The sequence below is a fragment of the Scyliorhinus torazame genome, chromosome 2, assembly GCF_047496885.1.
Source record: "Scyliorhinus torazame isolate Kashiwa2021f chromosome 2, sScyTor2.1, whole genome shotgun sequence".
Taxonomy (NCBI): domain Eukaryota; kingdom Metazoa; phylum Chordata; class Chondrichthyes; order Carcharhiniformes; family Scyliorhinidae; genus Scyliorhinus; species Scyliorhinus torazame.
Window position 1 is genome coordinate 109,251,098 of NC_092708.1, and position 12,202 is coordinate 109,263,299.

Sequence of the window (12,202 nt, forward strand, 5' to 3'; positions counted from 1 at the left end):
GGCTGTGTAGGACCCCTGCCGTGCCGATTTGGCCGCCTGGAATTGGGAGTAGCGGCTGGTCACGTTTTCATGGAGGACGCAGTCTTCGATGGCGGTGGCTAGGGTGACGCTTTTAATTTTGAGGAGCTGCTGGTGTAGAGTGCCCGAGGTGACCCCAAAAACAATCTGGTCCCGAATCATGGAATCGGAGGTGGTCTCGTAACCGCAGGACTGCGCGAGAATACGGAGGTGTGTTAGGAAAGATTGAAAGGGCTCATCCTTACCCTGCAGGCGCTGCTGGAAGAGGTACCTCTCAAAACTCTCATTTACCTCGACGCTGAAGTGTTGCTCGAGTTTGAGAAGGACCGTCTTGTACTTCGTCTTGTCCTCACCTTCCGCGAACACCAGGGAGTTGTAGATGTGGATGGCGGGTTGCCCTGCCGTGGAGAGGAGGAGGGCGATTTTCCTGGTGTCCAAAGCATTCTCCTTTTCTGTGGCTTCTAGGAAGAACTGGAAGCGCTGTTTAAACAGCTTCCAGTTGACGCCGAGGTTACCAACGATTTGGAGCGGCTGCGGCGGGCTGGTGGTGTCCATGGCACAGGATAGCGGATTCCTAAAAATGCGTAGGTAGGTCTCACAGTTACTGGGTTCAAATCCTGGTACTATGTCGTGTTGGGTGCTCTGCTACATAAACGAACCAACACGGTTGCGGATGGTACAACTCAGTTTTATTACTAACAATAACAACATCTGTAAACTGGTTACTGTGGTTCGTTCATTACCTAACCCTAACACTATCTTGGAGAAGCACTCAGCACATGGTGAATGTCTGAGTAGCTTGCTGTGAGCTCTGTGCCTTGAGCTTTCTCCTGCTGGAATGAGCGGGAAGTGTCGTGTTCCCTGTTTTATAGTGTGTATGCTCTTGCCTGTGATTGGCTGTGATGTTGTGTGTGTATGATTGGTTCGTTGATCTGTCCATCAGTGTGTATGTATGTTTGCACCATGATGTTTATCTGAATATTATGACGGGGGATTAAATGTATATTAAGAAAGAAATGGTAAAAGACAGTTAAAATGAAATGGGATGAAAACAAATGGGTCGAGGTGGGAGAGAGCTGATCATCTGAAAGGACTCCATCCCTTTCTCTCAACTCCTTCGCCTCCGTCGCATTTGTTCCGATGATGCTACTTTCCAAAATGGTGCTTCGAAAATGTGTTCCTTCTTCTTCAACCGTGATTTCCCATCTACAGTTGTGGACAGGGCCCTCAACAGTGTGCGGTCCATCTCCCACGCCACTCCCCTCACCCCCTCCACTACTTCCCAGAATAAGGATAGAATCCCCCTCGTTCTCACATTTCATCATAGAGTCCCTTCAGATGATCAGCTCTACCCCACCTCGACCCATTTGATTTCATCCCATTTCATTTTAACTGTCTTTTGCCACTTCTTTCTTTCTTAATATATATTTAATCCCCTCCCTCCACCCTTCCTTAACTTCCTCCTCTTTGCTTCCCCCTTCTCCTCCCCCCACATCTACAGTTTACCCTCTGATGTTAGTTTCTCTGCTGTTTGACCTTTCACATCTTTTGTCCTCTCTGGTGACTGCCATTAGCACTCTTTCCCCTTGGTTTCTGTAGCCATTAGCACCCGTTTTCCCTGGGTTTCTGCAGCTTTGACTCATCTTTCATTCTCACTCCACAGTATAAATATTTCCCACTTTCTCTGTCTGTTAGCTTTGACAAACGTTAGCTCTTTTCTCTCACTACAGATGCTGCCAGACTGCTGAGATTTTCCAGCATTTTCTCTTTCATTTCAGATTCCAGCATCCGCAGTAATTTGCTTTTATCCTGGTTATCAACTGATGGCTCATGAGAATCAGTGGGTGTGATCCTTGCGGTCGAGTGTTGGGGGGTGGATTGAATTGCACAGAAACATAAAATTAGCCAACCTTCGGTGAAGTGGTTCATCAGATTAATCAGCTTTCTCATTACTGATTGAAGGCCTGACCGGTAGTTTCAGCCAAACTGTTAGACATTGGGTGGTAAGGGCCATCCTCGTGTGTCGTATTCCACTTGCTCATACAAAAACCTGGAAATGGGGTGCGATTGTCCGAAATGAATGGCTCGGAATGCTGAGGAATGGCAAATGCTTGGCGCAAAGCATCCCCCTTGGCCGCCGAGGTAGTAGTTCCCATCTCTCGAACTGATAGCCACTTAGGGTGGGCATCCACCAGGACTAAAAACATCTTGCCCACAAAAGGCCCATGTAGTCAATGTGCATCCGGGTCCATGGGCGACTTGGCCATTCCCAAGTGTGAAGCATGGTGGATGGTAGCAAGCACTGCTGCATTTGTCAGGGGTGACATGAATACATGAATTATTCAATAACTTTATCTATGCCTGGCCACCAGACATAGCTGCGTGCCAACATCTTCATCTTTGTCTGCCCTGGATGGGCACTGTGTAACCCTCAAAGGAGGAACCCACTGTCTGGAGGCAGAGCAACCCCTCCTGATCCCCACAGAATCACACTATCCTCACATATCAACTCGTGCTGATGAGTGAAGGAGGTTCTCAGTTGTTCAGATTTCTCGTAGTACTCTTCAAGCTTAAAGACTGAGTTCCTGAACGAAGATATTGGAACGACTTCTCCCCACTGCAGTAACCGAAGGCCCGGTGTCAACTTCCATTTTCAGGGGTTTCCAATACACCTTTATGACAATTTTAATCGGCGCCGTTGTATTCAATTGGACTACATTAAGCCAATGTGTTTCATGCTCTTCTTCAGAGCTCCTCTCCACTGTGTTCAGTGGAGCTGTGGACTGCGGCTGCTGCATTTTTTTGCATTGGAGGACTCTGCCTCACACGGCAATATGCTTGAATATGCCCTCTTCAGTTACATCAGAAGCACATGAACTCCCAAACATGATAGGTCTCCTGGGGATGGTCTCCCCAGTAATGCTAGCAGTCCACCTCAGACTTGGGTTGATGCACCATCTTTTTCTTGGTTCTTTGACTCCAGTCCTGTTCTGAGGACCGTATCTGACTTTGAGCTGTGCCTGTTGATTCTGCCAAAGACCTCGCGGCCAACCGGCCCATACTGGTTAACTTCCCCTTCATCCACACTTTGAAGTTCAGTGGCATCTTTTTCGGTGCACTCCATCGCCTGAGCTATCTTGATCGCTTTTTCTAACATTATAGTGGTTTCAACCAGAAGCTCCTGCTGGATATTAAGGTTGTAGATCTCACAAACCAGCCAGTTGCACAACATAGCATTGTCTCAAACTCACAGTGCTCAGCGAGCTGGAAAAGTCTGGTTATCAAGGCTGAGACAGACTCTTCATGGTCCCTCACTGCAGAGTTATACTTATAACATTGGAGGATAATCGAGGGCCTTGGGTTGAAAGGTTCTTTGACCAATTTCACTATCTGGTGTGATGATTGAAGGATTTTAGGAATATTGGCGTATAAATATTGGGACAAGTTAAGAGTCAAAAGCCTTGGGGTATAATGTGTTTGGTTGAAATGGTCATGGTCTTAAAAAGGATTTTGTTTTGCTTCCAGGAAAAAGCAGGTGAAATTGACCAGAAGAATGTGGATTGACTGGGGGTGTTCCTGAGGACGAAATATGCTTATGCAGCCTGCAGAATTAATTTGTTTTTCAGTTTGCGGAGATGAGGTCATTGCTGGGTGGAGCCTAGAAAGGCAGAGAGGCAGTGCATTTGGAGAAGCTTTGAGAGAGAGAAGCGTTGAATTCTGATCTGCCTGACACTAAAACCACAATTCTTTCCCATTAGGATAGTTTAAAAAGAATAATAATATTTTAAAGCAGAGCAGTCTTGTTGGAAGACAAGGAAGAGGCTGAAACAACTTAGTTGAAGCAGCTGTTTGAAGATATTCAGCCAGAGTCTAAAGGGGTTCCAACCAGAGTCAAATCTGTTTTATAAAGCTAGTATTACTCTATGCCCTGCTAATTTTATACTGGATTACGAACTGTATGTTTCTTTTCTTGTTGATAAGGGGAAATGTTATAATTGTATTAAGGGGCAATTGTAAGCTGTTCTTTTCGGGTGTGGATTTAAAAGTTTAATATTGGATTCACAATAAAGTTTTGTTTTAGAAATACCAAAGCGTTATTTTTTTCATGCAATCGCTCCTGAAGCGAATCATTCTTTCCTCACAGTCTCAAAATAAACTAAAATATTGGTGTTTTGGTCCAATATCCTAGCCACTGTTGGGGCCAGTTCTAGGATCATAATACTAGTCAAAGATCTTCGGGTCTGGTGCCTCCAGGGAGGTGAGATTCCTAATTAAATTATATATTTTGGGCCAGCAAACAGTCAGAGGCATCTCCTTCTGCTTGTCTTCGCCTGTGATCTTGTTTCCTGTAAAAAATAGAGGAGCCATTCAATGTACTGACTCCAATCCTCAGCCCCTTGGTCATCAGAGTCGAATTTACCAAAGTAGGCATTCTCACTACATTTTAAATGATTCCCGACTCTTGCTGAAGCTTCTCTACATTTTCAACTGTTCCTTCTTTCCCCCCAATTCACAAAGTCTGTCGGCTGCAATCAAGGCAATCATTGTTGCCAATGTGGTGGTTCAAGACATACACTGGAGGCTTCCAATAGTTCACAAAGGGATTTATTGATGAAAGATAAAAGGCAGTAAAGTAAAAGGCAAATAATACAATGGGCTAGATCCTCCAATCCCCCAGCCAGGTATATCTCCCCGAATGCCGTTCACTGGCGGTGGGATTCTATCTTCCCGCCGCTTGTCAATGGGATTTCCCATTGTAACCACCCCACACCACCAGCCAACTGAAGTTGGGACTTCAAGTCCCAGTAGAGTTTGGAGTCGTCGTACAAGTCTCCCACATTGAAAGTCAAGAGCTTTCCTCCAGCCATGCTGCAACCACTGCGCAATGCATAGAAACATAAGGGCAGGCAAAAGCACATGGAAGGCCGGCGGCAAAGGAATGTACAAGGGTGATTAATTTAGGGGATGGTAGCATATTTGGAAAGCTATTGGATCCAGTGGCTGGACTAATGGATCTGGAAGCATGTCAAGAGCAGTCATTCTCAACTCATCTCAGCAGTTCAACCTTTTTGTTCATGTTTGGAGCTGGTGGAACTCAAATTGAGCATTAGTGAGCAGGTTGTTGCTGAGTGAGTGCTGCTTGATAGTTCTGCAGATGATACCTTCCATCAGTGACTCCTCAGTGCAGATTCCTCAAGCTCATTTCCATGCCTTATAGGTGCCAATTTCAGTGTTTATTCTTGAAAGATGAAGAGAGTGATGGTGCATCTCATTAGAGAATCTCCTCCTTGGTCTGCAGGGCTGAAATGTCCGTATCATCTAATGGTAGAAAAAAGGGAGATGAATAAGAGTTAACATGATTTTATTATATGTTTACAATAAAATGTAATGGCAAAGGTAAGCACTAGCAGATGAGTACCGATGCGACGTGCCACCCGATTGTCATGCTGAGGTGTGTGACTGAAATATTTAAGTAAAAAGATCAAAGAAAGGAAAGGTACCTAAACACCACATTGTGCTCGGCCTCCAGCCTGGCCTGAGGAGATATACCCTCTGCAACCATCTATGAATACATGGGTGGCACGATGGCAGAGTGGTTAGCACTGCTGCCTCACAGCTCCACGGACCGGGGTTCAATTCCTGCCTCGGGTTACTATCTGTGTGGAGTTTGCACTTCCTCCCCGTGTCTGCGTGGGTTTCCTCCGGGTGCTCCGGTTTCCTCCCACAGTCCAAAGATGTGCAGGTTGGGTGGATTGGCCATGCTAAGTTGCCCCTTAGTGTCCAAAAGGTTAGGTGGGGTTACTGGATTATGGGGATAGGATGGAAGCATGGACTTAAGTAGGGTGCTCTTTCCAAGGGCCGGTGCAGACTCAGTGGGCCAAATGGCCTCCTTCTGCACTGTAAATTCTATAATTCTATGATTCTATTTGGACAGACTGGGAAACCGAATGGGAAGGTGCAGCCATGAAATGAGAATGGAACATGTTGGCATCTCTTGTGGTGATGATCTATCTAGGCCCATCCTATCCCCTCAGCCAATGCCTGTCCAGTAATCAGAAAAACGGTTGGATCAGACTAATCTGGCAGATGTCAAATTGTTGCAGCCTGCAGCTGGGCACTTTCAGACCTGACCTCTTCAAAGTCATGAACCACAAACTGAGGCAAGACAAGTCTCTCATTGACTCTCCAGTCAACAGGCAAGATCCCTGATGCCTCAACCAGATTGTCCCCAATGAGTGATATTTTCAATATGCTACCCACAAGTGTATGTAGCAAGAGTTATAGGAACCTATCTTCTCAGGTTCTGGGTTAGCAGAGACGCAGACACCAAGCTAATATATATGCTGTCAGGACCCTTGCAGGCACCAAGCAACAAGATACCTGTGCATGCAGAGGGACAAGTGACACTCAGCTGTGACCTGCTACAGTTTTAAAGACTTTTGTGAGGACACACCTCGAGGACTGTGACAGGTTTTAGTAAGGACAGTCTTGTTCAAGAGGGAGTGAAATGAAGGTGCACTGGACTGGCTCCTGCAATGAAGGGACTTTTCTATGAGGTGAGATTGAGTAAAATATGTCCATTTGTCTGGGAATTAAAAAGAATGAGAGGTGATCTCATAGAAACATATAAAATTCTTAAGCTTCTTGAAAAGGCAAAAGGAGGACACTGTTGGGGGCTGAATGAATGGCAACGAGCACACAGATAGGAGGGGTTTTTGAAGTGCTTCGTGATTGGGGGAGTGGGAGTTAACCTGGGGTATGAGAGGAGAAAATGTTTCCCCATGGCTGAGGAATCAAAAACACGAGGTCACAGTCTCAGAACAAAAGGTCAGCGATTTAATAATAATAATAATCACTTATTGTCACGGGTAGGCTTCAATGAAGTTACTGTGAAAAGCCCTTAGTCGCCACATTCCGGCGCCTGTTCGGGGAGGCTGGTACGGGAATTGAACCGTGCTGCTGGCCTGCCTTGGTCTGCTTCCAAAGCCAGCGATTTAGCCCTGTGCTAAGCCAGGAGAACCATTTAGGCTAAAGAGGAGAAATTTCTTCACTTAAAGGGTTGTGAATCTTTAGAGTGCTCTACCCCAGAGAGCTATGGATGTTTACTCATTGAATATATTCAATAAGAAGTCTTACAACACCAGGTTAAAGTCCAACAGGTTTGTTTTGAATCACTAGCTTTCGGAGCGCAGCTCCTTCACCACCTGATGAAGGAGCTGCGCTCCAAAAGCTAGTGATTCCAAACAAACCTGTTGGACTTTAACCTGGTGTTGTAAGACTTTTTACTGTGCCCACCCCAGTCCAATGCCGGCATCTCCACATCATGAGTATATTCAAGACAGAGGTCGATATATTTTTGGGTATGAAGGGAATTAGGAATATATTTGCACTTTCATGCAAGCACATGTAGCGTGCAGATTGGCACAGATGGCAAATTTCCTGACACATAGCTCAAGCAGCACAATGTCTTCAGCAGTATTTTGAAGAAGAGCAGAGGAGTCGGCCTCCTTGCCTTGGTTGATATTCATTCCTCAATCAGCATAGCAGAAAACCGATGATGTGGTCATCTTCACATTGTTGTTTGTTGGAGTTTGCTGTGCATAAATTGCCTGCCATGTTTCCCACATTACAACAGTGATTATGTTTAAAAATAATAATCTTTATTAATGTCACAAGTAGGCTTACATTAACACTTCAATGAAGTTACTGTGAAAATCCCCTAGTCGCCACATTAAGGCGCCTGTTCTGGTACACTGAGGGAGAATTCAGAATGTCTAAACTACCTATCAGTACGTCTTTCGGGACTTGTGGGAGGAAACCGGAGCACCCAGAGGAAACCCATGTAGACACGGGGAGAACATGGAGACTCCACGCAGACAGGGACCCAAGCCGGGAATCGAACCCGGGGCCCTAGTGCTGTAAAACAACAGTGCTAACCACTGTGCTACTGGGTCGACCTTCCCTAGTTCAATGTGGTCTGCTGTGTGCTGGCCCACCTTCTTCCCTTGAGGATGCAGCCTTTCAGGGAACACTTCAAGAAGCGGAGGACAAGGAGGAGAGAAGGAAGATGAGGAATTTGGAATTGCCTACCCTGGATGAGCTGGCTGTAACCGGCGACTCATAGAACATAGAACATACAGTGCAGAAGGAGGCCATTCGGCCCATCGAGTCTGCACCGACCCACTTAAGCCCTCACTTCACCCTATCCCCGTAACCCAATAACCCCTCCTAACCTTTTTGGTCACTAAGGGCAATTTATCATAGTCAATCCACCTAACCTGCATGTCTTTGGATTGTGGGAGGAAACCGGAGCACCCGGAGGAAGCCCACGCAGACAATGAGAGAGCGTGCAGACTCGGCACAGACAGTGACCCAGCGGGGAATCGAACCTGGGACTTTGGTGCTGTGAAACCACAGTGCTAGCCATTTGTGCTATCGTGCTGCCTGAGATCCTGCTTCCCCTCAAATTGCATCCCTACATCACCCTATCTCCACAATTTCCACAAAAAATAAGCTTCCAAAAATATCTGACACTTTCAATAAGATAAACAAATCTGAATTATTCATCCTTGTGCATTCCTTTAGTGCCCGTGAGCCATTTCCTAGTCTAGAGCGCCTGAGCAGTGTTACCCCAGTGGCTACATGGTTGGAGGAAGGTTACTAAAATTCACCGTGGGAAACCGCAGGTGATCTTGCAGGACAACTTCAAGCAGCCTGAGTTTAAACTGCATCACCTTTGCATGGGCAGCATGTTTAGGTTGTCTGTTTGAGAGATAATAGTGATGGCACTGGTGGAGTGACAGTGGTGGAACATGAATCCTGTCACTCTGAAAGAGAAGAGCAGGTCCATTTTCCACAGACACACTGGCACTCCTCCCGAAGTGAGGCCGGAACAATCATTGCAATCTGCTGGTGCACGCATTGCAGGACTGATACGAGAGTCTGTAAGCCTCATCAAGCCCTGCTATCTGCAGCCCTGAGATGAGACGCCTGAGCCTACTTGGCATCAAGCTGGGCATGCATGGCAACAAGCATCAGTCTCATAATTTCAGTCTGAGCTTCCACTGCAGCACTGAGACATTCAGTATTTTAATTCTGTCTGTGGTGCGATGGAGCTGGGATATTGGTCTCCAGACACTGCTTCATGGCTGGGTCTGCACGTACCAGTGTCTGAGCTGGTGGCTGTAAATTTTAGATCAAATGGCACTGCTTATTCGCCAGGCATCTGATATTGCTCCTGCCCTTCAGGGTGAGGGTGCAATGGCTGTCCCAGTAACAAATCTTGGGTATCAGAAAGCAAAAAATGCAAAAGGGAAGAGTTTGGGATTACATAGGTAGCACGTAAACTTCATGCTGACTGCTCATCAACATGATTGCTGTATACAGGCCAGCACGAAATGCACTGCTGACTGACTACACGCTCAGTAGGGGGCCCAGGAGCATACGTGATTAGCACGCATTGTCAACTAGGCTGCATCTTTTAAAGGCAACCTGCTCCTCTTAAAGAAGAGGTGCAATACTGCTACAATAGTTTCTTGGACAGTCTAAGAAAAGCTTTGCTGGAAGAAGGGAGATTGAAAATGGAGCAACACGCCAGTTAGGGGTCTCACAGGACTCTCTGATGCCTTGTTAGAGATCTTAAGGAGGCCGAAATGAGGAGAGAGGTGGGCCAGGATTCTCCGAAATCCCGGCTAAGTGTTGATGCCGGCGTAAACACCGGAGTGTTTCACGCCAGCATCAACAGGCCTCTTGGCCCAGTGATTCACCGGCCCTCAGGAGGCCAGCACAGTGCCGGAGTGCTCCACGCTGCTCTGGCGCCGATACGTGGCCCTGCACATGGTCACACCATCTCAAGTTCGACCGGCGGACCTCTGGGAAGTCCCCCCCCCCCCCCCCCCAAACCAATAAATTCTGGTGGAGAGGAAACCCATTGGTGTAAGGTAAGTGCCATATTATATTATTATTATATTATTAGCATTGTGCAGGTCAAGGTTCGGAGGTGGAGGAGCAGTCTCTGTCAGCGAGAGAACCTGAGAACATCTAAGACACTCAGAAGGTAAGAAGGTAAGTAAGTGATTTTTACTTATTTTTACTTTTATACCTTTTTTCAAATTGTGTGTGTCGGGGGGAAACTGAAGTGACATCACAGAAAAGCTGTGGCCAGAGTGGCTGGTTGGGATTCTACCCTAAATTTAAAAAAAATTTGAGTATTTGGTAACTAATTAAACATAATAACTTAATTATAATTTAGAGGGATATCTAAGCCAGAGATCGGAGAGTATTATAGTTAGCTATCGCATTTCTATTCGAAATCTAGTGCTAGGAAACAGATAGTTGACAGTAACTTTGAAATTTTTAAAAAAGTATTAAAAAAAAAAGACAAATTTTAATTTTAATTTTAATTAATTGATGCAATGTCAGTTAGAGGGGTGCTGTGCTCTGACTGTGAGATGTGGCAGGTCCGGGAGGCTTCCAGCGTCCCGGATGGCTTCATCTGCAGAAAGTGCACCCAACTGGAGCTCCTCACAGACCGCATGGTTCGGTTGGAGCAGCAATTGGATGCACATAGGAGCATGCAGGTGGCGGAAAGCGTCATAGATCGCAGTTATGTAAATGTGGTCACACCCAAGGTGCAGGCAGAGAAATGGGTGACCACCAGAAAGGGCAGGCAGTCAGTGCAGGAATCCCCTGTGGTTGTCCCCCTCTCGAACAGATATACCCCTTTGGATACTGTCGGGGGGGATAGCCTATCAGGGGAAAACAGCAGCAGCCAGAGCAGTGGCACCACGGCTGGCTCTGATGTTCAGAAGGGAGGGTCAAAGCGCAGAAGAGTAATAGTAATAGGGGACTCTATAGTCAGGGGCACAGATAGGCGCTTCTGTGGACGTGAAAGAGACTCCAGGATGGTATGTTGCCTCCCTGGTGCCAGGGTCCAGGATGTCTCCGAACGGGTAGAGGGAATCCTGAAGGGGGAGGGCAAACAGGCAGAGGTCGTTGTACATATTGGTACTAACGACATAGGCAGGAAGGGGCATGAGGTCCTGCAGCAGGAGTTCAGGGAGCTAGGCAGAAAGTTAAAAGACAGGACCTCGAGGGTTGTAATCTCGGGATTACTCCCTGTGCCACTTGCCAGTGAGGCTAGAAATAGGAAGATAGAGCAGATAAACACGTGGCTAAACAGCTGGTGTAGGAGGGAGGGTTTCCATTATCTGGACCACTGGGAGCTCTTCCGGGGCAGGTGTGACCTGTATAAGAAGGACGGGTTGCATCTAAACCGGAGAGGCATAAATATCCTGGCCGCGAGGTTTGCTAGTGTCACACGGGAGGGTTTAAACTAGTATGGCAGGGGGGTGGGCACGGGAGCAATAGGTCAGAAGGTGAGAGCATTGAGGGAGAACTAGGGAATAGGGACAGTGTGGCTCTGAGGCAGAGCAGACGGGGAGAAGTTGCAGAACACAGCGGGTCTGGTGGCCTGAAGTGCATATGTTTTAATGCAAGGAGCATTACGGGTAAGGCAGATGAACATGGAGCTTGGATTAGTACTTGGAACTATGATGTTGTTGCCATTACAGAGACCTGGTTGAGAGAAGGGCAGGATTGGCAGCTAAACGTTCCAGGATTTAGATGTTTCAGGCGGGATAGAGGGGGATGTAAAAGGGGAGGCAGAGTTGCGCTACTTGTTCGGGAGAATATCACAGCTGTACTGCGAGAGGACACCTCAGAGGGCAGTGAGGCTATATGGGTAGAGATCAGGAATAAGAAGGGTGCAGTCACAATGTTGGGGGTATACTATAGGCCTCCCAACAGCCAGCGGGAGATAGAGGAGCAGATAGGTAGACAGATTTTGGAAAAGAGTAAAAACAACAGGGTTGTGGTGATGGGAGACTTCAACTTCCCCAATATTGACTGGGACTCATTTAGTGCCAGGGGCTTAGATGGGGCGGAGTTTGTAAGGAGCATCCAGGAGGGCTTCTTAAAACAATATGTAGACAGTCCAACTAGGGAAGGGGCGGTACTGGACCTGGTATTGGGGAATGAGCCCGGCCAGGTGGTAGATGTTTCAGTAGGGGAGCATTTCGGTAACAGTGACCACAATTCAGTAAGTTTTAAAGTACTGGTGGACAAGGATAAGAGTGGTCCGAGGATGAATGTGCTAAATTGGGGGAAGGCTAATTATAACAAT

At 46.8% G+C, this 12,202-nt stretch overlaps 1 protein-coding gene across 1 annotated transcript in view; it reads right to left on the bottom strand.

Moving 5' to 3' along the window:
- Window positions 1-4,646: 4,646 nt before the first annotated feature.
- Window positions 4,647-12,202, bottom strand: part of arl6ip6 (ADP-ribosylation factor-like 6 interacting protein 6) — a 431,072-nt gene continuing 423,516 nt past the window's right edge. The window contains exon 4 of the mRNA XM_072475439.1: window positions 4,647-5,337. Coding sequence (XP_072331540.1) covers window positions 5,334-5,337 — 4 coding nt within the window. The 3' untranslated portion in view covers window positions 4,647-5,333. The remainder of the gene's footprint in view (window positions 5,338-12,202) is intronic.